Source organism: Danio rerio, chromosome 6 (genome assembly GCF_049306965.1).
Source record: "Danio rerio strain Tuebingen ecotype United States chromosome 6, GRCz12tu, whole genome shotgun sequence".
NCBI lineage: Eukaryota > Metazoa > Chordata > Actinopteri > Cypriniformes > Danionidae > Danio > Danio rerio.
The window spans coordinates 17,447,259-17,474,259 of NC_133181.1; the positions used below are offsets into that span (position 1 = coordinate 17,447,259).

At 35.0% G+C, this 27,001-nt stretch overlaps 1 protein-coding gene and 1 long non-coding RNA gene across 5 annotated transcripts; one reads left to right on the forward strand and one right to left on the reverse strand.

The window, feature by feature from the left end:
- LOC141386216 (uncharacterized) lies at positions 1 to 4,968 on the forward strand. The gene is made up of 2 exons (XR_012407745.1): positions 1 to 4,090; positions 4,147 to 4,968. It is a non-coding gene; the product is annotated as an uncharacterized lncRNA (long non-coding RNA).
- On the reverse strand, positions 4,486 to 26,675 carry slc19a2 (solute carrier family 19 member 2). Of its 4 annotated transcripts, XR_012407742.1 has the most exons (7): positions 26,487 to 26,675; positions 16,961 to 17,527; positions 13,152 to 13,389; positions 9,850 to 10,042; positions 7,509 to 7,650; positions 6,951 to 7,422; positions 4,486 to 5,695 (listed from the first exon to the last, which is right to left on the reverse strand). XR_012407742.1 is itself a non-coding variant. In XM_005168735.6 (6 exons), the coding sequence occupies exons 1-6, from the start codon at positions 26,613 to 26,615 to the stop codon at positions 7,300 to 7,302; spliced, it is 1,392 nt and encodes a 463-aa protein (XP_005168792.1). In that variant the 5' UTR covers positions 26,616 to 26,675; the 3' UTR covers positions 5,203 to 7,299. The 4 variants fall into 4 exon arrangements, 1 of the variants encoding a protein (XP_005168792.1); XM_005168735.6 differs by having other exon boundaries at positions 5,203 to 7,422; XR_012407743.1 differs by lacking the exons at positions 4,486 to 5,695; positions 6,951 to 7,422; positions 7,509 to 7,650; positions 9,850 to 10,042 and adding an exon at positions 10,475 to 10,900 and having other exon boundaries at positions 11,794 to 13,389.
- Between the last annotated feature and the right edge of the window lie 326 nt (positions 26,676 to 27,001).

Genomic DNA, 27,001 nt, shown 5'->3' on the forward strand with positions numbered 1-27,001 from the left:
CAGTGGTAATAAAGTTTCCTTAATTTAATTTCAACAGAAAAATAAAGCTACAAAACCATATTTGTTAGAAAAGAGAGCAGTACTACATCTGATATGCACCTTCTCCAATATTAGAGATCATTCAACAGCATATAAATAAACATCGATATTGTTCTTACATACAGAATGCTCACGCCATTATCTTTTGGTCCCAACAAAACTGAAATACAGAAATCGAAGCACATTTTTATAATGTTGGCACATTCATGAATCATTTCAACAGTCCAAAAAACAATCATGTTATTGCTGTACAAATACACATTGAAAATCTGGGGATAGTTCACCAAAAAAATGAAACCTCAATCATTATTCACTCACCCTTCGCTTGTTCAAAACCCATTTGAGCTTCTTTCTTCTGTTGAACACAAAAGAGGATATTCTGAATGCTAGTTGACTTCCATAGCATTTTTATTCCTACTATAGGACTTTTGTGTTGAACCAAAGAAAGACAAATCAAAGTTTAAAACCACAGTGAATTAACATTCGTTTTGGGTGAGCTATCCCTTTAAATAAAACCGTAGGATGATTGTATTATTAAAGGAAACTCGAGTTCTGTAAAATAAAAATGTAACACTTGTCTTTAAATTTTAAACACAGAAAATAATTAAAGATACAAGTAATAAATACAGTAGAACCTTTCAGCTGGTCTGACTTTATACTTAATAATAATACAAGTGCTTTTATTGTATATTTAGTGTCATTCTTGATTCTTCAGTAACAAGTATTGAGCAAATCTAAATAATTCATTTGATTGTGTTGTGCGTAACCTGATGCTTCCGGGACTAAAAGAGCAGTGTTCGATAAGTACACAGACAAGCTCGCCTTTATCTGTGAGGGAAGAAGAGCTTTTTAATGAATCATTTATTAAATCTTGTGTAATGAAGGCCTTGAGGATGACCAAACTGTTTTAAAAGGGATAGTTCATCCAAAAATAAAAATTCTGTCATAATTTGCTCACAGAGATTAAAACCTTTTTTTCTGTTACACACAAAAGAAGATATTTGGAAGAATGCTGAAAACCTGTAACCATTGACTTCCATAGTATTTTCCCACTAAAGAAGAAGCGGTTACAGGTTTTCAGCATTGTTCAAAATATCTTCTTTTGTGTTCAATAGACAAAGGTTTGGAATCATATGAGGGCAAGTAACCAGTGTGTAAATGTGCATTTTTGGGTGAACTGTCCCTTTAAATTGCTCACTCCTATGTTTTTTCAAACCTGAAAGATCTTTGTTCATCTTCTAATCACAACTTAAGATATTTGAGGTGAAATCTGAGAGCTCTCTGGCCTTCCACAGATAACTAAATGTAACGCTGAACCATAATAATCTGAGGGAGCAAGCGGTGAGGGGTATAGAAGCTTAAAAAGGATACGTTCGTGAAAAATAAGCTGATGATTTATTGACAACAAAATACAAATGGCATCCTAACAGTGAACATTACTTTGGAATAGAAGTATCAAGCCTACAACCTCATTTAGAAAGTATGCGAACTAAACAAAACGGGCAGGAAATAAAAGTCAACATTTAAAATGGATTAAAATGTTGTTCTAGAGTGTACAAATGTTGACGATTCATGTTCCTTCGGCTTAGTGCCTTTGTTTATCAGGGAACATCACTGCCAACTTATCAAGCATATGTTTTACACAGCGGATGGCCTTCCAGCTGCAACCCAGCACTGGGAATCACCCATACACTCACATTCACACACATACATACACTACCGCCAATATAGTTTATTCAATTCACCTATAGCGTATATCTTTGGACTGTGGGGGAAACCGGAGCACCTGGAGGAAACCCACGCGAACACAGGGAAACATGCAAACTCTACACAGAAATGCCATGTGACTCGAACCAGTGACCTTCTCGCTGTGAGGTGACAGTGCTTGTAACCACCGAGCCTCCATGCCACCCTCAAATGTTGACTACTACAGCGAAGGTGGAATGCTTTTTGTTAATGTTATTTGTTCTTTTTGCATGTAACTAAATTTTCTTTATCTCTGTTTCTGAATATGATGTATGCAGTGGCAAAACGCAAAAACTATTGCTTTTTTTTTCAAATATAAATACAATAAATTATAATGAAGTTTGAATTGATGCCATGTTTTTAAAATATAATGCTATTTCAGTACAACTGAACAGTTAAGGGCCTTTTTTGCCTTTTGTTCGGCTGCAGAGGTTTAGTTAATGCAACTTAAATTGAGTCAAGTGCAGTACATGAGTTAAAAGTTGAGTCAACTCAAAAAAGCTCTGCACAAGTTGCCTTACAATTTTAAGTTGAGTCAACTTTTTTTTTTACAGTGGGAGAGAGGCTCTGAACACATCCTAACATGCAAAAATGCCAGAAAACATTTGAGACACTTATGAAAGGAATTGACTTATAGGCTATGCCGAAACAAAAAAATGCTGATTTTTTTTCCCCACTGAGTGAGTATAAATAAAAGTAAATTTAAGTTCTTATATTAATTTCAGTTATTGTTTAAACTAATATGCAAATATTTATATGATTTATTTACAATACAGTTTGTAAAGTAATATTTTCTGTCTTTTAGTAGATATACTCACCGACCACTTTATTAGGTACACCTGTCTAACTGCTTGTTAACGCAAATTTCTAATCAGCCAATCACATGGCAGTAACTTAACGCATTTAGGCATGTAGACATGATCAAGATAATCGGCTGCAGTTCAAACAGAGCATCAGAATGGGGAAGAAAGGTCATTTAAGTGACTTTGAATGTGGTTGTTGGTGCCAGACAGGCTGGTCTGAGTATTTCAGAAACTGCTGATCTGCTGGGGTTTACAAACAGAATGGTGCAAAAAAGAGAAAATATCCAGTGAGCGGCAGATCTGTGGGTGCAAATGCCTTGCTGATGCCAGAGATTAGAGGAGAATGGCCAGACTGGTTCGAGTTGATAGAAAGGTAACAGTAACTCAAATAACTACTCGATACAACTGAGGTATGCAGAAGAGCATCTCTGAACGCACAACACGTCCAACATTGAGGCAGATGAGCTACAGCAGCAGAAGACCACACCGGGTGGCACTCCCGTCAGCTAAGAAAAGAAAATTGAGGCCACAATTCGCACAGGCTCACCAAAATTGAACAACAGAAGATTGGAAAAACGTTGCCTGGTGTGATGAGTCTCAATTTCTGCTGCGAAATTCAGATAGTAGCGTCAGAATTTGATGTCAACCACATGAAAGCACGGATCCATCCTGCCTTGTATCAATGGTTCAGGCTGGTTGGTGTGGTTTAATGGTGTGGGGTATATTTACTTGGTGCTCAATTGGTACTAATAGGCCCAAACTGTTCCGTGTCAACTCCACAGGCTACCTGATATTGTTGCTGACCGTATCCATTTCTTTATGACCACAGTGTACCCATCATCTGATGGCTACTTCCAGCAGGATAAAATGCCATGTCATAAGGAATAAATCATTGTACTCAAATGGCCTCCACAGTCACCAGATCTCAATCCAATAGAGCACCTTAAGGATGTGGTGGAATGGTAGATTTGCATCATGTATGTGCAGCTGACAAATCTGCAGCAACTACAGACAGCGAAAATCTGAGGAATATTACCAGTACCTTGTTGAATCTATGCCACGAAAGATTTAGGCAGATCTATAGGCAAACCCGGTACCAGTAAGGTGTACCTAATAATGTTGGTGAGTGTATATTATATGAAAGATTTGGTTTGTTTACTAAACAAATGAAGTCATTAGTTTTTTTATTTCTAGTTTTACGTTTAGTTACAATACTACCAAACTCATTCAGCAAAAATCAGCAGATTTTTTCTCTGCGTAAAAAAAACCATCCACAGATTCTGTCTGGAACAACATAATAAACTGTTGTCAAATTATACTTTTGGTTCCAATTAAGATTATCAAGTAATAAATAAGCAACTTTTTACTAGTGATGCATGACCATCCCTGTATCGGCCCATATTTGCGTATTTTTAATGTTAGTGTTATTAGAAAAATGTAGATGTTTAAGGTTTTGAAGTTTGTGTTTTTATTATGTCCAGATTGTACTACTGTAACTCTTTGTATTCAGGAGTTTCGCAGGCATCAATTGCACGCCTGAAGCTGGTTCAAAATGCAGCTGCTAGGCTTTTAACTGGGACAAAAAAAAATTTCTAGTATCTGACCAGTTTTATCATCTCTTCACTGGCTCCCAGTCCAATTTGGGATTCAATATAAGTTATTGCTACTTGTTTTTAATAGTTTGAATGGTCTGGCACCTATTTACATCTCTGAGCTTTTTCACTGGCACACTTCATTGAGGCCAATCAGGTGGGAAAACAAGTTTCAGCTAGTTGTCCCCAAAACACGGTCGAAATCAAGAGGTGACAGGGCTTTTTTTTGCTGCAGCCCCTCGACTGTGGAATGGTCTGCCTTTACATATCAGGTCATGTTCTTCACTTGGTGCTTTTAAGTCTCATCTAAAAAAATCACCTTCTGTCTCTTGCCTTTTGATTGCAATTAATTATTTTGAATCTGTTTTATATATTTTGCTTATTTTTAAATATAGATATAGATTTTGTTTGCTGGTCTTTTTGTAAAGCACTTTGATCAACATCTGTTGTTTTTAAATGTGCTCTATAAATAAAGCAAACAAACAAATAAAGCAAACAAAGGTTTCAAATTCGCAAATATAATAACAGTTGCCCACTGTATGTGTTTGCGTATTATGTAATCAGGCTCAGAATAATTCATATCAAAATTTGTGTATCTGTCTATTAATTGATTATCTAGTATCAATAATGTGGACATTTTGCCTGATACTGATATCCATGCTTACCATTATGCTTTTTGTAACATCTGGTAATTGAATGCAAGTGAACATGTGATTATCTGTTTGACTGAGTCATTGAATCCTTCTCAATTTTTAAATAACACTGATCATACTTGCAGATTTAGAACAGCAGCGACTGCAAGGCTGTGATTATCAGAGGTCAAATCACTCACAGTATAAATGACTAAACCGCTAGCTGACAAAAGCCCCATCAAGTTTTGCTAACAAAAATATATTATATTCAACAACAATAACAAAAATCAGTTAGTCATTGTGCAAATGGTCACCCTCTTCTGAACAGTTGGAATACATTTAACAACAACAAAAAACGACAAAGGAAAGAAAACAAAAAGTAGCGAAATTCAAACTAGCCATTATAGTGGCCAACTTGTATTGGCCTAATTCTTGTTAACGATATACAAGTTCATTATATCGTCCACCTTCATACAATAGACTAGGGAAATAAATAGCTTTAATGAATGTATAACTTAACAGATATTTTTCTGTATTATGTTTTAAGGGGTCATGAGATGGACAAATCTAAATGTTTCTAATAAACGCATATCATTTTTAAATCACTTATGTTTTATTTTAGTTGTAGAGAAATTGTGTACGATCCTTAAGAAATGCTTGGAGTTGAAATTGGGAGATAACAAGTTAAATTTTTATCGACTGTGAAGTCGATAAAAAAATTTCAAAATTTTTATCGACATTGCTGTAAAGTCTGTCCAATCACAGCAATGGCCGTTTACTTTTAGTACTGCACAAGCTAACACTGCTTGACATCAAGTATGAAAATGAGAATGAAAAATTACGATTTATTAATAAATCGCCACCTTTGAATGACAAGGTTCTCCTAAAAATGAGTTATTTGACTTATTCTATGATCACTTATTAATATGATGCAAAGTTTCCTTTTTTAACTAGTGTATATTGAGACTTTTTATGTATAAATTTGAAAAGTGTAATCTGAAGTCCTACCAAAGTCAAATTCTTTTTCTGTGCGTGTCTCTTTTCTATTTGTGAGCCAATCAGCGCTTTGAATACAAAAGACCAATCAGGAAAATCTCAGGGAGCAAGATGTGATATAAAAGCCAACATTTAAAATGTGATGGATAGTGCTGTTAACAAAATTGAGAGAATGCCATTATACAAATCAACTAAAAGACTCAGCATATTGATGTAGATATTTAAATGCAGAACTCCTAATCCTCCCATGCTTTAGTAAAACTGATTCCCTTTATTTTACCATAGAAGGGAAGCTATCTATTTTACAAACTGTTGTAGCGCAGATAAAATAACTGAAATATTTTATATGTAAAGCAAAGCATGCTGAATAATTGTCAGTTTTCTAGCAGATTGCACCATAACTTACATTCTACTAATGCTGGATCTTAATTACAACAGTAAATATTGTCATTTCACCCGTATTCATCTCTACAGAGAAATTGCAGTAGCACTTCCAGCTTTCTGTCTAAAGCAGGGGTGCCCAACTTTGGTCTTGGAGGGCCGTTGTCCAGCATATTTTAGTTCCAACCCCAGTTAAACACACATGAACCAGCTAATCAAGCTATTTCCAGCTATTCTAGAAACTTCCAGTAAGGTGTGTTTAAAGAAGTTGGAGCTAAATTATGCAGAAGACCGGGCCTACAGGACTAAGTTTGGGCACCCATGCTCTAAAAAAAAAAAAAAGGGAAAGTTTAATTATCCACCATATTCCCACCTATAATTAACTTCTGCATTGGACAAAATATTTAGCTCTGTCATTATACCTGAACAAGATTTATTTCCAACCTAAAATATGAACTAGATCAGCATTCAATTTAATCGTTGCATTGGATTTTGGATTAGAATGTTCCATTAACATTCGACCTGCTCCAAAAAAATCAAAATTTATAGATTTAAGAGGATTTAGTGTCCCTGATGTTTTCATGCATGAAATAGACTTGTTCCTTATATAATTTTTGCTATGCACAACACAAATGCTTCAGAGCTCAGCATTTCAAAACTGCTTGGAATGCAGACAGAACCAATTTAAAGGTGGCAAAATATTAAACCGTTTTTACAGCATTTTTATATATATTTATATATAATATATATATATAGCAAACTAACCTTGTGAAACAAAACTCGTGAAATGGCACTTCATGACCCCCATGAATCAAAACAGATTTTTTTTTTTAGCTATAGTTTCTTAGTTTCAAGTAACAGCCATTCAGTAAGGCATCATAATGGTATCATTTACATAAATGCATTTTGTCCCACATAATCAGTGAACCACAGCAGCCACTTACAATATTCAGTCACAATCATTATCATCAGTGCTTATAAAATTTTTAAAGTTGGATCGATCAAACGAATTTGGCAAAGCTGACTTTCCTATTATTTTGACCTACTCATTCAGTTAAACAGAGTATATCTTTAGAACCTTGTGCTTAACAGATGCTGATGCGAGTTGTTTCAAGCCTCTGCTGAAGACAATTCATTCTGTCCTCCAGACGTCCTGCTTCTGAACAGTTTATACAGCCCAGCGATAAAGAATATCACAGCTACTGCTGCAAAGTAACTGGCGTAGATCAAAAACTGCAGAAGAGCGCAAACACAGAATATTAGCAGACATTAGTGATGCACAAGAATTGAAAACATGCCGAGTTCATGCTGTACTTTACCTGTATGGAAATCTCCAGGTGTAGACCAGCAGAGTCTACTACAATCACTGTGAGAAGCATCTGCAGCGAGAGTGCGATGAATGTGTTTACCCCGAAAACCAAAGCGTATCGTTTCATGCTTAGGTTTGCAGCAATCTGATACCTGGAATATAAAAAGAACACAAGCTTCTCATTGCAGAACAAGTCAATTTATTTAGATTTTAATGGGAATTAAACAATCATGTCATCATTTAATCTTGTTCCAAAAGAGTTTTTTTTTTTTTGGTGAACAAAATATTAATACATTTCTTGGATGATATGATACCCAAACATCTGATGGTGGTAAACAAGAACTTTCTTAGTATTTTTTCTACTATGCAAATCTACGAACTAGGGCTGTACGATTTGAAGGAAAAATTTTATTGGGATTTTTCTGATAAAAATTGAGATTTGCAATATTGCAGGTTTGATGTGGCGTTTTAACAGAGCCAAAGAAAGACCAATCATAATGGCAAAGTACGCTACACTATACTACTGCATATTTAAAACCTCTTAAACATTTTTTTTTATGAAGTTGTCAGTTAAGAAATTGTCAAATTAAGAAAATAACTACAGTAGCTTAAATGAAATAATATATATAAAACCGTAAACTTTAAAGAAAACAAACACACTGTAAGCAATTTTACATCAGTAAAACATTGGTGATAGCTTACATTAAGGTTAGAACAACAACAGCAAACATTTTTTGGCATTGAAAGTGCAAAGAACAGGAATAATTCTAATAAAAACCTTAATATTTACTGTAGATTGTGTTATACTGTCCACATTGCTAAGAGTATTGTGCTTTTGAACTGTCAAAAACTCTTGTTACCCTATCAACAACAGCAGCAAATGTTATTTTCGAATTAAAGTGCAAAGATCATTTATTATAATACCAAAAGGTCAAGAAGAAAACCTTGACATTTAGATTGTGTTGTGTTTTTCCACATTGCTCAGGGTAATGTGCTTTCAAACTGTCAAAACCTCTTGCTACCATATCAATAGTGCATTGAAATAATCACAGCAGACACCATCAAGTCTTTGGTCATCTACATTTTTTGATAGGGGTGAAAATGGTCTCCATGTTACAATATTATTGCGATACTTATCACAATACAATATTAGTGTGATTTTAAATATATTGCAATATTCTGTTAAGTACTGCAATTTTTCCACCACATTTTTTCAAACTAACATTAAAATTCCAAAAAAGAGAACTTTGGCAACATCGGTTGTAAATAAACAAACATTTCACAGATTGATTCTGTCTTTAAATTAAAAAATTCAACAGTCTAGGGCTGCACGATTTGAAGAAAAAAAAATCAAATTGTGATTTTTCAAATAAAAAGTGCGATTTGCAATTTTGCAGGCTTGATGTGGTGTTTTAACAGAGCCAAAGAAAGACCAATCATAATGACAAAGTATGCTATACTATACTACTGTATATTTAAAACCTCTTAAACATTGCTGCCATTTTTTTAACGAAGTTGTCAGTTGGCATGACAAATTAACAAAATAACAACAGCAGCTTAAATAAAATAAATATAAAATCTTTTAAGAATCCAAACACACTGTTAACAGATTTACATCAGTAAAACACTGGCGGTGTGTGTTTATCGATAAATTGTTATGTTATCTGCATATTTGCAGTTCTTTGCTTGCTATAGAAACACTCAATCACTTGTACTCCAATGTCGTGGGGGAGCAATCGGGTTTCCCCATCTAGCTTCTGTTTCCTCACCTCATCATCACAGTTGTTTCCTTCAGCGAAAATGTACCTCTTAACGAACATTTTGCTATATTTATTTTAAAATAAACTATGAATGTAAAACCCATTACATTCCATGTGGCATTAACTATTCATGTGTAACGGAGGCCAGCTAGTGAAGCGCTGTGCAGGTAAACCTAACAACCTAAAGGTCCTCTAGCTCTAGCCTCCTTGGTAGAGCAACTGACTCCCATTCGGAAGGTCACCGGTTCGATACAAGCTCGGAGCAAGTTGGGTGGCATAAGACCGTTACACATGCACAAAATAAACAGTGAAAGAACCACTCGCTAAATGCACTCGTTGGTTTTAACTGCATATTAGAGAGACATCATTGAAACATCATGTGATGTATTCCTTCCTATTTCATATTTTGACTTATTTTACGATCTTGAAATATGTCAGATGACCTCATTTCATCATTGGGGTTGAGCAGATTGTATTAAAAAAATGACACTTATTAAGGAAAACATTTAAAAAAAAGTATATATTTATCATTTGAACATGGTCCGATACAAAGACTAAAGGAAATGTGTAGAGATTGACAGATTTACTCACGTTGCAATGGTGATGAGAAGCATGTAGACAGCCCTGAAGATTATATAGGAGGTGTAGCAAACCCAGATATTTCTGACAGCGTACATGAGGTACACACACACTGCAATTACAACAGTGAAAATGCAGAGCGCAAGTTCTCCCCACACGGCCCAGGACACCTTTACATAGCCGACAACAAATGCCGCAAAAGCACCTGGTGGAACAAATAAAATAAACTTTTTATATCATGGCAAATCCTATTAAAGTGCCCATGCTCAATTACAACACTTTTGCAAGAAGCCTGAGATTTACTGCCAAGCAAACCTCAAATTTCATTACCTGAGCAATAAAAGAAGACTAGGGTGAAAAAGTTGGCATCCCTGATTTACAAGATTTGATTTCGTGAATTTTAAACAGTAAATATCCTTTTTTTTTGTTTGGGGGGGTAGGGGGGGGGGTACATGGGAATGTAATCGCTTGCAGCTTTTGTGGTTCTCGAATGAATGCACAACAGATATTTATGTGGAAGATATTTAGTTATAAATATATATATATATATATATATATATATATATATATATATATATATATATATATATATATATATATATATATATTTTAGACCATATGTGTGCAAATTGTTTTTCATAAAACATGGATTTTTTTTTTTTTTACCATATTATTGTTTTTGGGTAGACCATTTTAAAGGGGACATGACATGAGAAATCAAATTTGCCTTGATGTTTTGGCAAATAAGAGGTCTTTGTTCCATTAAAACTTCCTAGAAATTTCATAGCTTAGGAAGTCATCTTCATTATAAAAAAGCTTATTATTTAACAGTTTCAAAAACTGCTCGTTCTGGATCCTATGGGGCAAGGCGATGCCATCTAGCAGCAGCAGTTTGCAGCAACCAATAACAAAAGGTTATAAATATTGTAATGTTTTACTGTTTTTGGCCTTTAGTAATATTTTTATTGCATCTAAGGGAACATGGAACAAAAACACAAACAAACAAAAACATATCATATCATGAGTCCTTTAACGGGGTCAGAAATCTCACAGGCTTCACAGACTCTTTTTTTTTTTTTTTAAAGTGTCTGATGGATGTATATAGAGGTGCCATATCATTATCTGCAGATAAATGCTACTTTTAGTGTTATCGTTATCGAGCCGATATCAAAATAAGGCAGATATCTTTAAGCCGATAGGTCACGTCACTGTACAGAATTGCCTGCCTCGCGCATATGTGGGTCAAAGTTGTTCAGACTTGTCCAGTGTACTTGAGCTTTCCTCATATTGTTTATTACTTCAAACTCCGCCCTTTCTTTGTGCATGTTTGGTTTTAATCGCCTCAGGAAAATATTTAATGTGTAAAATTAATAGCAGCCATGCATGTAAGATTGCATTCAGTTTATCCGGCATATTTATAAGCGCATGTGATGGCTGTTACCACGCCCACACACTAGTGAGTAGTGAGCTATCCGCTTGTTAAGTGTGATGTCACGCAGAGCGGCTTCCGGGTCCAAGCGCTCTATTCAACTGAATGGGGAGATTCATGAAATGGTAATAATAAAGGTTTACAAAGCGATTTAAGGCTTTCGAAAGTCACGATCGCAATATATATGTCCATGCCTAATATCCGATGGCCAGAAAGTGATTTATTGTTTTATAAATTGGTAAAATTATGGTATTTGTTATGCAGCAAGCCCAGAGATTGTTGTGTACACTATGACTTTATGTAAAATTAACTTTAATGTTTGATAGGAATAAAAAGTGATCATAAACGAATGATTTCTCCACTTAAGTGAATGGCGGCTTGGACCCGGAAACAGTATTACATACGTCACAAATATGTCATCACTTAACAAGCAGATCAGAGCCTTCACAGCAGCAGGGGAGAGGTGCACCAGTCACTGAATCCACCATTCTCAAGCCTCCTCCACATTCTGTCTTTATATCATGCACTGTATTTGTCATAAAGGTATGTGTGCTAGATGCTCAGGTGTTGTATCAAAATCGGACTTCCTTCTCATCTATGCGCATCACCGCACCTGCAGTTAAAGTTTGAAACTCAGCAGTTTGTCATAAACCTTTCATTGTTCCCGCAATTGACAGCAAGAACGAACAGTGGCTCTGAACTGTCAAAACCCCTCTCAAAACGCGCTTTTGGACATTACATATTTGTACATGTGTACATTACTGTGACACGCTTCATTCAAGAACATTTGAGCTAGTTTTAGTTCTTTTATTTTCATTTTACTTAAAACCTTTTTATTTAACTTGTTTGTTAATCATGTCCCATTTTGTAATTTAACCAATTATTTTATGCAACAGTTAAGTTGCATGTTAATTTGCTATGCGAAAGAAAAGGAAGTAATTTATTTTTGGCATGCTAATTTATGTAAAATCCTAAATATAGGTCTATATAATCACCTTGCAGTTTTGAAATTATTACAGTTCATAAGATCAGTACAAACTTTTATGAAGTTTTTTAAATAAAATCAGTTGTTTATTGTTATTGTTATATAACATTTTGAAATGTTCATTTACCTGCTATAGTTTATCGGTTATCGGCCTCCAAATCTTAAGCATTATCAGTTATCGATATTGGCCAAAGATTCTCTAAAGGTGCATTACTAATATTGAGAAGGAAAAAAAAAAGCGTGTATCCTACTTTGAACTTTGTTTTCCATGTCTTTGAAACCTACCTCTTCTAAAAGTCCTAAAGTCTAAATGTTTTGGCTTTTAAGGCTTCATGAGCAGGATTAAATCTAAACAGCATTATATCTACATCAACTATGTTGGCAGTCTTGCCATACCAGTCTAAGCTTATGGAAACACAAGGCACTAGAAAACAAAATCCTTGTCATAGCTAATCACATACCTAAACTCATTGAGAGTGAAGCAAAGCAGTGAGTAGGAGAGCATTACGCAATCAATGATTTGCTTCAGAATTATTTACTTCCCTTTGACATGGTCACAAACATCTAAAGTAGTCAACATATGAAGTAGAAAAGTTTATTTAGGCATAAATGGGTGTTGTTCAATAGCTTAAGGACAACGTTGAAGAAAGGTTTTGAACCACTTCAAATGTTGACGACCATATAATACACTAAGAGTAATTGTAAAATAAAAAAAATTAGATTTGATCTTTGAACTTGCCTTGATTGGTAATCACATGATATAGTGTGTCTCTTTTGTTATACATGAATGTGAAATTGACAAACCACAGAAAAAAAAAATGCTTAACAGAAAAAGCAGGAGCCATTTAATAACGGGAATACAATTAAGTGAATTCTAAACAGAAAAACAGATGGCCATACCAAGCAATGTAGAAATGGTCTCCACGTATCCATTGTAGATGTCGTAATTTTTGGAAGTTAAGATATCCTCCCAAAGTGCTTGAGCATAGTTAATCACTTGGAGGTAACCACAAGTGGACAAAGCCCACCACACAGACCAAGCCAGTAGGGTGGAGGAGGAGTAGCACTGCAGGAAGTCGGTCCACAGCATTTTTAATACGTCCAGTAATCCACTGCTGCTGGTATTACTTTTCAGAGTCTAAAAGTCAAACAATTGAGACAAAACTTGTTGTACAGTAACTTGATAAACATGCATGTGTTTGATTTATAATTGTCAACTGAGTGGGCCATTATTGAAAGGATTGTCACCTAAAACATCATTCCAATCTAAAGACTTTGGTAAAACTTTAAAACAAACTAAATTATAATTTCCAGATTGTTTGTATGCATTATGCATCACAGTAAAGAAGTTGCTGTTCAGTTTCAAAGTATTTACAATTGATTTTGATTCTGATTGCTGAAATGATTTACTCGATATTCCAATATAATGCAATTACAACATGAAATGCTGCATCATGCAGTTTAGAAGACTGATTTGTCTTTTATTTAGTGGAGTGTAATGTCCATCCCAAGTGCAAAATTTCAATGTAGAAAATGCAAATGCAGCGTCACAGAATAAAGAGTGACAACAACATTAAATTAAATTGATAAAGTAATAATGAACATTGTCTCAATGAACTAAATATGACAATACTTACTAATTTTTGCATGACATAACATAATTAGCTGTTTAAAATAGACTCACCGACTACTTTATTAGGTACACCTTACTAGTACACTGGACCCTTTTTTTGTCTTCAGAACTGCCTTAATTCTTTGTGACAGATTCAACGAGGTACTGTAAATATTTTGATCCATATTGACCTGATAGCATCACACAGTTGCAAAAGATTTGTCGGCTGCAAATCCATGATGCGAATCTCCCATTCCACCACATCCCAAAGGTGCTCTATTGGATTGAGAACTGGTGACTGTGAAGGCCATTTGAGTACAGTGAACTCACTGGTCAAGAAACCAGTATGAGATGATTTAAACTTTGACACATAGCGCATTATTCTGCTGGAAGTAGCCATCAGAAGAGGAGTACATGGTCAGCAACATTCCCCAGTAGGCTGTGGAGTTGACACGATCCTCAACTGGTACTAATGGGCCCAAAGGGTGCCAATAAAATATCCCCCACACTATTACACCTCCACCACCATCCTGAACTATTGATACAAGGCAGGATGCATCCATGCTTTTATGTTGTTGATGCCAAACTCTGACATTACCATCCGAATATCGCAGCAGAAATCAAGACTCATAAGAACAGGTAAAGTTTTGCCAATCTTCTATTGTCCAATTTTAATAAACATGTGCAAATTTTAGCCTCAGTTTTCTGTTCTTAGCTGACGCCTGACTAGGAATGGCACCCGGTGTGATCTTCTGCTGCTGTAGCCCATCCGCCTCAAGGTTCCACATGTTGTGCGTTAAGAGATGCTCTTCTGCATAGATCAGTTGTAACAAGTGGTTATTTCAGCTACTGTTGCCTTTCTATGAGCTCGAACCAGTCTGGCCATTCTCCTCTGACCTCTAGCATCAACAAGGCATTTACGCCCGCTCACTGGATATTTTCTCTTTTTCAGGCCATTCTCTGTAAACCCTAGAAATGGTTGTGCATGAAAATCTCAGTAGATCAGCAGTTTTTAAAATACTCAGACAAGCCCATCTGCACCAACAACCATGCCACGTTCAAAGTCACTTAAATCACCCTTCTTCCCCATTCTGATGCCCTGTTTGAACTGCAGCAGATCGTCTTGACCATGTCTACATGCCTAAATGTATTGAGTTGCTGCCATGTAATTGGCTGTTTAGAAATTTGCGTTAACAAGCAGTTAAACTGGTGTACCTAATATAGTGGCCAGTGAATGTATGTTCTCGTTGTGTTATTACGCAATGAACCACAACAACCTCTGAAATGATTATTTGCACCAGTTGCACCAGAAGTGAACCATCTAAAAGAACCTGTAAGTGTTTTTTTACCTTGGATGCATGTAAACATGCTGCAGGAGACCAACAAAACAAAAGAAGAACCTTAAAAATAGCACAATACGGACAACTCTATCCATATAAATGGGGCAATTTAAGACTTAAATCTAGTCCCAAGAACATGCATGGGTTCTTGTAATTTATGTTTTTATGTCGATTTAAATTATAATAGAAGTCTTGTAAAAATATAAATAATCATTTATCACGCATGCATGTTTGAGCTTGTTTGTGTAGGCATATGCATACTTCTGTTTGTGTTTGATTGGAAGGAGATGGAAAATGTGTACAGTTGGTGTGCCTTCAGAAACAGGGTTAGGGAAACACTGGTTTAGATTCCCTTTGTGGATCTTTTCGGCTCTGTTTACCTACATTTTAGTGGAAAAAAAAAAGACTCGATTTTCATAGAAATATCTTGATTGAATTCTTAAAAATGAATGAAATCTAACGGGGTTGGAATGACAAGAGAGTGAGTACATGATGACAAAATTCATTTAAAGACAAGTGATCCCTAACAAAACAAATTGAACAATTATTTTAAAAAAAGGGTTCAAATACACATAAATGCTGAAAAACTAAACATTTGTCAACTTGAAGAATTTTAAAAACATTTTTAAAGTGAGCTTATTTTTAACTGTTAAATTTTTTTTAAATTGTTTGTCACAAAAAAAAAAAAAGTTTAACTGTTTGTCGCAAAAAATGCGACTCAAGAACCACTATTATTGAACATCAACAAAAATACAGCAGGTAAAAACACACTATTGAGAATAGAGTTAATGGAACTTTTGAACTGGTTAATTTCAAAAAATGAAATTTTTATTTGCTCTTGTGGATTTTTTCCAAAAATCATCTTTAGCCAACTAAGGTCGCAAGCTCCATCGTTACAAACATAGTTCGTTGTACACTTGCATCTACACCTCTGGAGCTGTAGTTAGAAGCATAGTTCCTGGCTGTGTTCTATAGGTAACCCATTATTTAAAAGCAGAATTTGTTACGTCTCCAAAGCTTGTGAAAACAAAAACATGGCATACGATAATGCTTTTCATTTATAGGAGGTTATTTATTAAGTATCTGTAGTGGATATGACATGGGCCTGTTGGTTTGAATAGTTCTGCACGGGTTTGCACGTTAAATATTAAATTGAACTTCTTAAAAAATAGCCTCATTATTAAATTATTTTTATGATTTAAATATGATATTAGAATACGTTAGCTTTTGTAAGTGATTTTATGTTTTAGCATAGAATATGTAATGTCCTCAATGCTATTTGTAAAGGAAACAAAGGCCCTATATGTGCCATTTACATATAATTAAATTAATATGGAAAACGAGAGCATGTTTTAACCAAAACTAATATTTTTTTTAATGTGTGTGTGTGTGTGTGTGTGTGTGTGTGTGTGTGTAAAACCATCTAATTTATAATACAAATTAAAATATGGAATCTTTTCGAACGAAGTTGTTACCACCCTGTTTAGAGCATAATTATGGGTGTTTTACGTTATAACTAACAAGGTATACTTAAAACTATGGGTTTTTGGAAACAACATTGTTATTTTTACATTGTTATTTTCCCAAACGATGCATCGTACTATGATAATTCAGGCACAAGTTGTGTCGTTGTTTGGGAAACGCACCTCAGATCAAGTTTTAAATAATTTAATAAATAAAATTACTTTATGTAAAAAATAATTATGTATGATTCATCTACTTTTTATATTTTAAATTATACCACAAAGTCTACCTACCGTTTTCTCATTTGCATTAGGCTGCTTGTTGGATTCAGGATCCTCTGGCTTCTCAATCAGTGGACTCGTGTTCACGGTTTCCAGAACTGCTTCATCCTGAGAGCTGCTCTCACTTTGGTGAAAGAAAAGGCTCTTACTGGGCATCGGTAAGAACCAAGGGGCAACAAAGGCGATGCAGAAAGACACGAGTGTGATGACACACAGGTAAAACAGTGCAATATCTGCTACAGAGAACAGAATCTGTCCAAGAAGAGAGCCCATGGCTGAGCCTAAAAGAGTCACGCTGCGACAAAATCCAGTCACCATCTGATAATGAGACGGCTCCACGACACTGTATATGTAGGAATAGTAAGCAATTTCAGTGGCAGTTGCCAGACCAAAGAAGACCTCCACTATCTGCATGGCCTGCAGACCCTGGGCCTTCACGAGCAAAGCATACGTCACTACATAGCTGGCCGCCTGGAGAATAATCACAGGTTTGTAGCGAAGGTAATCTGTGGCCAGGAAAACAGGGAAGAGCAGGGCAAGGTAGGAATATGTCCATAATGGGTAGATCTCGCTCACAACCTGTAATAAAATTCAATTAGTTAGAAGGGTCAAATGATTTTGATTAAAACACAATTAGCCTAATTCCTCATTCACACTAGCAGCAACTTTATGGCTCAGGGTGGCAACCTGCTGCAAACGCAGGTCTGTGTAGGTATATGCAGCTCAAATACAAATGTCCTCTGAGCGAGCCAAGAGAAATTTAAGTAAGCTCAACTGGTGCTCCTATGATTAGTCGCTCTGCATTTGCATAAAGTTGAAGGATTCTCAATTTTGTTGCATCGCTCGAAACGCCCACCTGGTCGCCAACAGCTGCTGTCACTCGCATAGATGGAGGCCACCGGAAGTCGCTTTGCCGCTGCAAATTGCTCGTAGTGTGAATGAGGCTTAAGAATATGGCTGCAATGATACTGGAAATATCTTTCTGTGATATACATTACGATATTGGGGAAAAAATGACATTGTAATGTTTAATTACCTGTGATATGAATATTATTACTTTACCAGATGACTTAAATAGCTCAATTTGAAAAGAACCCCTAATTTTAATTGATTGGGATTAATAGTTTAACTACAGATTAAATGTCCTACGAAATCGAAAACAAGTTGCACAATAAAATGTAAAGAATAACAGTCTTCATTGTTTAAAAAAAACAAATTATTAAAAGCACTTCAAAACTTACAAGTCATAGTCCCTAAAAACAAAGCAAACAAGCAAACTTTAAATCTTTTAAAGGTCCCATGAAATTAAAATATTTTTTTTTTAGATGTTATTATCAGCATTATTCATGTTTAGGATATCTATAAGCTAGTGTGCTCCAAAACAGTGAAAAAATGCATTTAGGAGATATAACACTGATATAAACAAGAAGTTTTGCCAGATGAGAAATGGTAGTACCCAACTGAGCCTTGGTTTCCCTCTTGAACCGATGGATTTGCTTTCAAGTGTTTGGACTTTTAATTAATTAATTAAATTAAATCACACTGAACTGAACTAAACTGAACTTAAACTCTGACAACTGGACTCACTGTTTCAATTTACTATAATCTTCTATGTTAAGCTGCTTTGACAAAATCTACATTGTAAAAGCACTATAGAAATAAAGATGACCTGAATTGAATGTAAAGCTTGTAGTTTGTCACTTCTGTTTTATTCACGTCACCTCACACTACAGTTTCTCATCACACGATAACCAATCAAATGCCCTCTAGTATCTGACATGCCCTGCCCCCTTCAAGACAAGCTTCTAATTTGCTTTTCATTTGATGCACTTGAGCTCAACCACTCTCAATGACAGAGCTGTAATAAAACAAAACACTATTGGCTGTTTTATTTAAAAAGGGAGGAGATACACTATGTTCCACCCTCTCTTCGTGTTTCAGTTGAGATTACATCAAACATTGAATAAAAAGATATATTTCAAAGCACAACACAACCTTTAAGGTTAAACTTCACAATGACTCAATGTGATTCCTGGTCAACTAGAACACTCAAATGTCCTAAGGGATGACTAAACTGAAACTTAACCAAACATTGCAGATCCCACGATATGACTATTGCGAATGATCCCATTGCGATATTAATGCTTAAATATTATATGTTCTTAACATATAATATTATATATTTTCATATATTCTTAAGTATTATATATTTCCTATGTTCTTAGCTATGTTCTTGAGTAGCAGCCCTACTTAAGAACATAGGAAAAATGAAATTTCTGTCATCGTTTACTCACCCTTCACTTGTTCCAAACCTGTTTGAGTTTCTTAATTCTGTGTACTACAAAAGAGATTTTGAAGAAAGCTAAAAACCTGTAACATTTGACTTCCTTAGTTTCTGTTTTTCCTGCTATGGAAGTCAATATACAGGTTTTCGGCTTTCTTTTAATATCTTTGAAGAAGATCTATAGAAACAGAAATAAAAAGAAGCTTAAAGGTTTGGAACCACTTGCGGGAGAGAATATAGTAAGAACATTTTCATATAAAAATGATCTCTTTAAATCTTAATATTTGTACGTACTTAAAATAATTTTAAATTAGTTCTCCAGAATAATTATTGGTGATATAAATTCAAATCTATAGATTTAGGCCTTTTTAGATTTTTTTCCAAAGACCCTAGTGGGCAAGGCCAGAGGAAATAAGAGACACCAGCTTGTCCAGGAAGAAGGTCGAGCTGGCGTGGCGGAAGAGCGAGTGAGCAGGACAGTGGGGCTGAGACAGCTAGGGGTATGGACAAAGTGGGAGGGTAACCTACAATGTAAGAACACCTGAAAAAACATTCCAGCACATCTGATTCCTCATCCAGGCTGTGTACAATACCCTGCCAAGTCCATTGTTACAACAACAACACTGACCATACATAATTATTATTTCTGAGGCAACGAGACAGTTGATTATGCTCAAACTCACAGTGCTTTGGGAAGAGTGGATGGAAAAGACAAACGGAAGGAAATGCTCAAAGTACCGGGAGCTAGTCCAGAAGTGCCGGGAATTGGGCTGGAGGACCCACTGTGAGCCAATATAGGTTTAGGGTCAGCAGGGCATTCACTCTGTAAAATCTTCGACCAACTAGGCCTTGCAATAGCAGCTAAGAAGAGGGCCATTACGTTTGCAAAGCCTCAAGATGGCTATGAATAAAGAGAGCAGATCCTTGGGTGATTGCTACTGGGATGCAAACTGTGGTGTCTGATGTTGAAAGACTTGAAACACCCAGTGATCCCAGCATACATCACTGACAATGCCTTCAAGTGCATCTAGATCATAGGTCTCAAACTCAATTTGTGGAGAGCCGCAGCTCTGCACAGTTTTGCTCTAACCCTAATCAAACACAGCTGATCCAAATAATCAAGGTGTTCAAGAATACTAGACACTATAAAGCAGGCGTGAGTTGGAGGTGGTTGGAGATAAACTATGCAGAGCTGTGGCCCTCCAGGAATTGAGTTTGACTAATTTTGTTGTATCTTGGACACTATTTCATGATCTTTTTTGTAATTATTGCAAAAAAGATATTATTGATGATAATTTATATGCATCCACTGAGAGACAAAAAAAATGGCCATTGTTAGGGCTGTGCGATTAATTGAAAATCAGTTTTGATCTTGGCTTCCGACGATCATGAAAAAACAGTAATCAAGATAAAATGACTATTGAATCATACCCTGCCCCCTTTCCAGCAGTTGTATTAGTTCCACTCAGTATAATTTCTAGGCACAGGCAAACTAGGCGATTCCCTAGGGCACCACCCAGCTGAAGGGGTGGCAAAAAAATTATTCAAATACATGCAAAAACGTGCTAAAACATGGGAAGTAATTACTCTAGTTGACCCCCATTTGCTATGATAAAATAACTGAGCAAAAAAAAAAAAAAAAAAAAAAAAAAAGAGTTAAGAATGAAACTGCAAGTGTAAGTAAAAAACATAAACAGGTCTTAAAGCGACAATACACTATTCAAGCTCTAAACTGTTGCTATCATTATTAAATCAAATAAAAACAAAAAGACAAAATCACTCAATGCTCTTGACTGAAGGACCTTTGTAGCTTCAATGAGAAATGAACCAAGATTAATTCTTACAATGAAGATGAAAAAAGCGTAGTTTGTTGCATTAGTTTATTTTTATTCTATTTATTTACTTTCCATAAATGTGAGAACTTTTTGTTAGTTTCTCCTATTCTGCTTCAGTATTAGGGATTGTGAAATTTAATGATCTTTGAAATGTACAGGTGTACTATCAACCTTATTTAAGGCTGGAAAAAACTACATATTATACATATGGCCCACACTGTAAAAAATCCAATGGCAAAAAGTCAAGACAACAAATATTTTTGTTACTTTAATTTATTTTAAAAATTTAGGTCAAGATTTAGATTATTGTTTTAATCAGATCAGGTTTCAACTACATTTGTTAAGTTATAAAAATTTTAACTTAATATTTTAAGTCAGTTTGAATAAATGTAAGTTGAGATGACTAAAAAATTTCATTTGACTGAATTTAAATATTTAATGCATCAAGAATGTTTTTTTTACAGTACACTAATAATCATTTTAAATAATCATCATTACAATTATGACCAAAATACTCATGATTATGATTTTTCCCATAGTAGAGCAGCCCTACCCATTATCATAACTGTACTGAAGAAAATATGACAGCTCAGGACAGCAAGGAGGATAAAGGTGATAGAAACGAATAAGTGGATCAAACATATGGATTATTTGTGTTTTTAAGCCATCTATGTTATTTAAATGCATAAAGTACATTTATAATGCAATGTTAATTGACCTAGCCTTTATCACTGTATTGAACAATATAAAACAGTATGATTTTGCCTTCCTTTCAAGAGATTAAACAATGTCTGGTCATAAAAATGAGTTATTTTAAACACCCGACTGGTGTTATGAAGTAAGTTTACAGAGAACATATGTCAGTAAATCTCTAATAAGGCTCAAACATGCAAAATGATTGCACATGTACTACTGTGATAATAGCTCATTGCACAGACTAATTACAGGTTTTATCATTATTAATACAATAAGTAGAATTTTAATGTGGGGAGAATTTAAACTGGTATATTATTACAAGCAATAAGATATTGCTAATCCCTGCTTCAGAAACATTTAGATTGAGCTTCAATTAATGAATCAAATCCAATCAATTCCTGACATGTGATATATTTGGGTGTTAACATCAAATTGAAAAAATTCCTCATTTTTAGTAAACTGGCAGAAAAAACACTGATTATTCATGTGGCAGTAAACAAATGTGTTGTGTCCAAGGATAGGCAGTATTTCTGATGCAACTATTTCAGATCCGCATTTTAAATACAAAATAGTATTTTGTCATTTGTGTTTGATAGAGTTTATGAAAATTGGTAAATATTTTATATCAAAATACTTTAGTGTCTTGTTTTTTTTTTAAATACTGTAAAATACTTTGTAAGAAGTCTACATGATGACATCATAAAAGTTATTTTAAAAAATTAGATTGATGCTTTTAAAATATTTTTAAAAGTTCTGAAGAACAAGATGAGGAGCTTCAGAACATCCTCAGTGTCAGCCTCAGGACTGCAGGTGGAAATGCAGAGGAAGTTTAGAAATATAAAACACCTAAAGACTGTGTACTGGTGTTCACTAAGGGGGTAAACTGAGATTCTTTCAGTTAAAGAAGAACTGAAAACATCTTGGCAGAATGATTAATCGCCGCAAATAATAGTAGTTTTGGATGGATTGCTGATGTGATGCCAAGAAAATAAAACAACCAACAAAAATAAGTCTTACAGTGGCGATTCGTACAATATATCATTGGCTGTTTCAGATGCCAGTAACTGATCTGCAGATGCTTTTTATAGTTATTGAAGAAGATGTCAAAGTGGCACAATACAGTATATGAGACACGTATTTTTTAATACTCCATACTCTATAGTCTGGTCAAAAAATACACCAGTCTATACAGTCTGGACTCCTGTGACATGACAACAGCAGCATGATGTAAATGAAGTTTATTGCAAAAACAGATAACTCCATTTTTTGGAGATATCGTGTTTTACGTTTTGCATTGAAGAGTACAATTGCAAAACAAATGATTTATGGAAACTACTAAAACTGGAGATTTAAGTAGTTTTCAGAAATCATGTTTTTACATTGAGTATTGAAGATTTCAGTTGATTTACTAGATTACTAAAAACTAGATTTATAAAAACAAACATTATGTGAAAAAAGAAATATAATAAATTAAACAAGGGTGGCACGGTGGCTCAGTAGTTAACACTGTAGCCTCACAGCAAGAAGGTTGAAGGGCAAAAAGGTCGCTAGATTGGGTCCTGGCTGGGCAAGTTGGCATTTCTGTGTAGAATTTGCATATTCTCCCCAATTGCCAATTTTACTGGCCACTTAATGGATGAAAACATAATGAAAAGATATATAGTAATTTATTTCAACTCATTATCTGCATTACATGGTTTTTACAGTGATTACAGAGATCATCTTGAAGACAGGACTTTCTGTATGAAATCTGAACAACATTCATACTAAAATTAAAGAAACAAAAGTTTATGATTACCTCCTCATGTACAGGAGTAGAGGTGAATGAGAATGCTCAGAGAAAAGCTGTTGCTGTCAAACACTGTTTACCTCACTAAGTCAGTTCAATGGTGAAGGGATTGATTGAATATGCCTTCTGATGGAAGGTTTGCAAAGAAATATCATGCTCCCTCGTAAAATTGTTTTGTAGTATTTTCAAAATACAAAATACAGGATTTTATTTTGATCCATGCCTGGGTATGCCCAATTTTTATTCACGGTGTATTTAACAAAGGGGGGAGCCGGGCACAAACTTGTGCAGGGTCAGTTGTAATACACACACCAAGTGCCAAAATGTTCAAATCTTTTGTGATATCAATGAACATTTCACCATAAAAAAAATTACATTTCTGCATTTATTACTTTTTTAAAATTCATGTTGCAAAGTGTTCCACTCATGAGACTAGTCATGGGCCAGTATAAGATTCTGCAATGATTACCTTGGATAAAAATATCACGGTTTCACGGTATTGTGATGACTGCTCTAAATATATTTCTTTAAATGTCTGTTTCAAAACTGTTACAAAACTTTTTTCCCCTTTAATTTCAATCAACTGATTTGATTTTATTGTCCCATGCCTATCTGAGACATGCAGTCACATTAACGTCCATTTCTGGGGTAAAGTCCACAGTGTATGAGAATTCATTTTGGAACTAATAATTATACTTTGAAGACACAAAATTAGAAAGTAAAAAAAAGAGGTTTAAATTGGGGTTTTCATCGTTCTTCCCTACTTTTTTTAACATTCAGGCTTTTTATCATCTTTAAAATATAGCCCTCTTATGTCCTTTTCTCTCGAGGCCTGATACTAAAGGACTCGTCCATGCTTTTATCACGTCTCGCTTGGATTTTTCCAATTCTCTATTAGGAGGGTTACCAGCTAATTCTCTCAAGATTTTACAATACATCCAAAATTCTGCTGCACATGTGTTGACACATACATAGTCTTGTTCTCACATCATTCCTATACTCCAACAGCTTCACTGGCTGCCCGTCAAGTCTCGTATCGATTGCAAGACATTGATTTTAACATATAAAGCGGTTCATGGTTCTGCTCCAGGTTACATCTGTGACCTGATATCCATTTCCTCTACCTCTCGCTGTCTACGCTCTGCCTCTGGTCCTACTCTGTTTCAACCTCAGCCTCGCTGCAAAATCAGCACCATGGGAGGTAGGGCGTTCTCTTTCCGAATTCTCATCCCACTAACATTAGGAACGCTGGTTCATTGGACGGTTTTAAAAAGCTACTTAAAACCCATCTTTTTAGGACTGTTTTTAATTTGTGGTATCTTTTATTCTTACTGTGTTTTTACTGTATTTTTTTTTTATTGTTTTACTGTGCTTTGTTGTTTTTACTTTCTTGTAAGCGCTTTGGGTTTAACAAATGAATATATTATTATTATTCACAAAGAAAAGTTTAAATTTAAATGTAGTGTAGTACATCTAGACAAAGTAAGCAAAAGTCATGAGGGTCAGTGGAGACCCTTTTTGTGATATTACTTTCAGTTTTAAGAGGCTCCACTTGGCTTAGATTTGGCAAACAAGTTTTTTTTTTTTTTAAAGTTTTATCATTATGGTACCAGAAGATTTGTATTTCACAGACATTTTTTTTAGTTTTTTAAATTTAAACATAAAAACATTCCCATCCGCTCATCAAATGATTGCACATATAAGTTACAATTATTTAATGTTGACAGACCAAAAGCCTTGACAGCAAGCTAAGATTCAAGCATAACATATTTTTTAGCAAGCTTAGTTATTTTTTTTATTTTTTCAAAATACAGGAAATCTTGTGATTCAGCTTTAGGATTTTGGGAAGGGATTAAACTTAGTATTAGGCCAATTAACCCGCAGATTTCACATCTAGATCCTGGGAACAGTCAACAGGACATTCTAAAACGCTTAACGTGAAAATAGCTTAACGTCGCTTACCTAAACATTAATCAGAGAAACTAACATTTCTGTCAATTATAAGTCAATTCTAAGTATATTATATGGAAAAAGCTTAGCGTGGCTTAATGTACCTCAACAACAAGCGGGGAAAATAAATTTCTAGCAAAACACTTTTTGATGTGAAAAGAACGAGCTCTAATTTTAGTAAGTGAACATTTTCACGTTATGCGTTTTACTGTAAGTCCACTATAAAAGAAAAAAGCTTAACATGGCTCAACGTACTTGAACAAGTGGGGCACACCAAAAATCTATCAAATTTTACTTGTAATTAACACCAACTATACTGTTTTCTCCCCATTGAAGTCCATTTAAGAAAGAGCTTAACGTAACTTTACAACAACTGAGGGAAGCCAAATGTTAAGAAAAGCTGTTTAAAATTTGATAAAAAAATTATAATTCCCACTTTTTAAGATACATTAAGCCACGTTACGCTTTTTCCTTACAATAGACTTAGAGAAAACGTTTGTTGTGATGTTTTTCACTTTATCTATGGAATTGGGCTCGCTCTTTTTAAAGTAGTTGAGGTTAATTAACGTTACAAGTAAAGTCTGACAGAAAGTTGCGTTTCTCTGGTTGATGTTTATTAAGTACATTAAGCTTTTTTCATGTTCAGCGTTTTAGAATATGTCCCCAGTCAACGTTCCCACCAGCTAGATGTGAAATCTGCCAGCATTCCTTCACTCAAGTATTATTGTTTACAATAAATTCGTCACATCTTTCCCTTCATAAGTAGATTGTTTAAAATATTGCTCAGAGTTAAAGTAATACAACTTATATGAAGCCCTGTCAAGTAAACGCACGTGTTCCCGATTTCCACCCAAATGCCTCTTTTTGTTACACACAGTGGTTTAGGTATCTAAATACGTTGTCGTAGAGCCGTCTGCATGTATTAAGATATCATACATCACTTTACTGTTCGCTTTCGTCATGTTACCCTTGAAACTAATTTACCTCTGTCTCTGTCAGGTTTTTATCAGGTCCCATCAAAAACGGCATTAGGAAAGCTTCCAGTGGTCTGTGGCTGCTGAAAAATCCATATATGCAGAGTAAAACTGTCGGGTAAAGCCATGGTTCGGACATAATCGTTCGCACATATGTTGACCCCCTGTGCTACCGGTGATGCATGTACATTTTATAAGCACTCTCTGGAGCACTGGGTTTCAGTTTTAGGCGCAGAAAAATGACGTTAGAGCGATATAGCCAATGAGAGAGTTTTTTCTTGACACGTCCCACTGTCCGTGACGGAAAGATCATACTACCACTCGGAATGTCAACATATTTGGAAACAAATAAATTTTTCTGGATCAATTTTCTGATTGCATTCAATGGAAGAGGGCATGATTATAACCTGAAAAATTCAGCATATCCAACAAAATAAGAGAGATACATTTTAAGATCTTGCATAATGTTTATCCTACAAATTCCCAAATTGCTAATTATTTTGATATATCAAATTTGTGGACTTT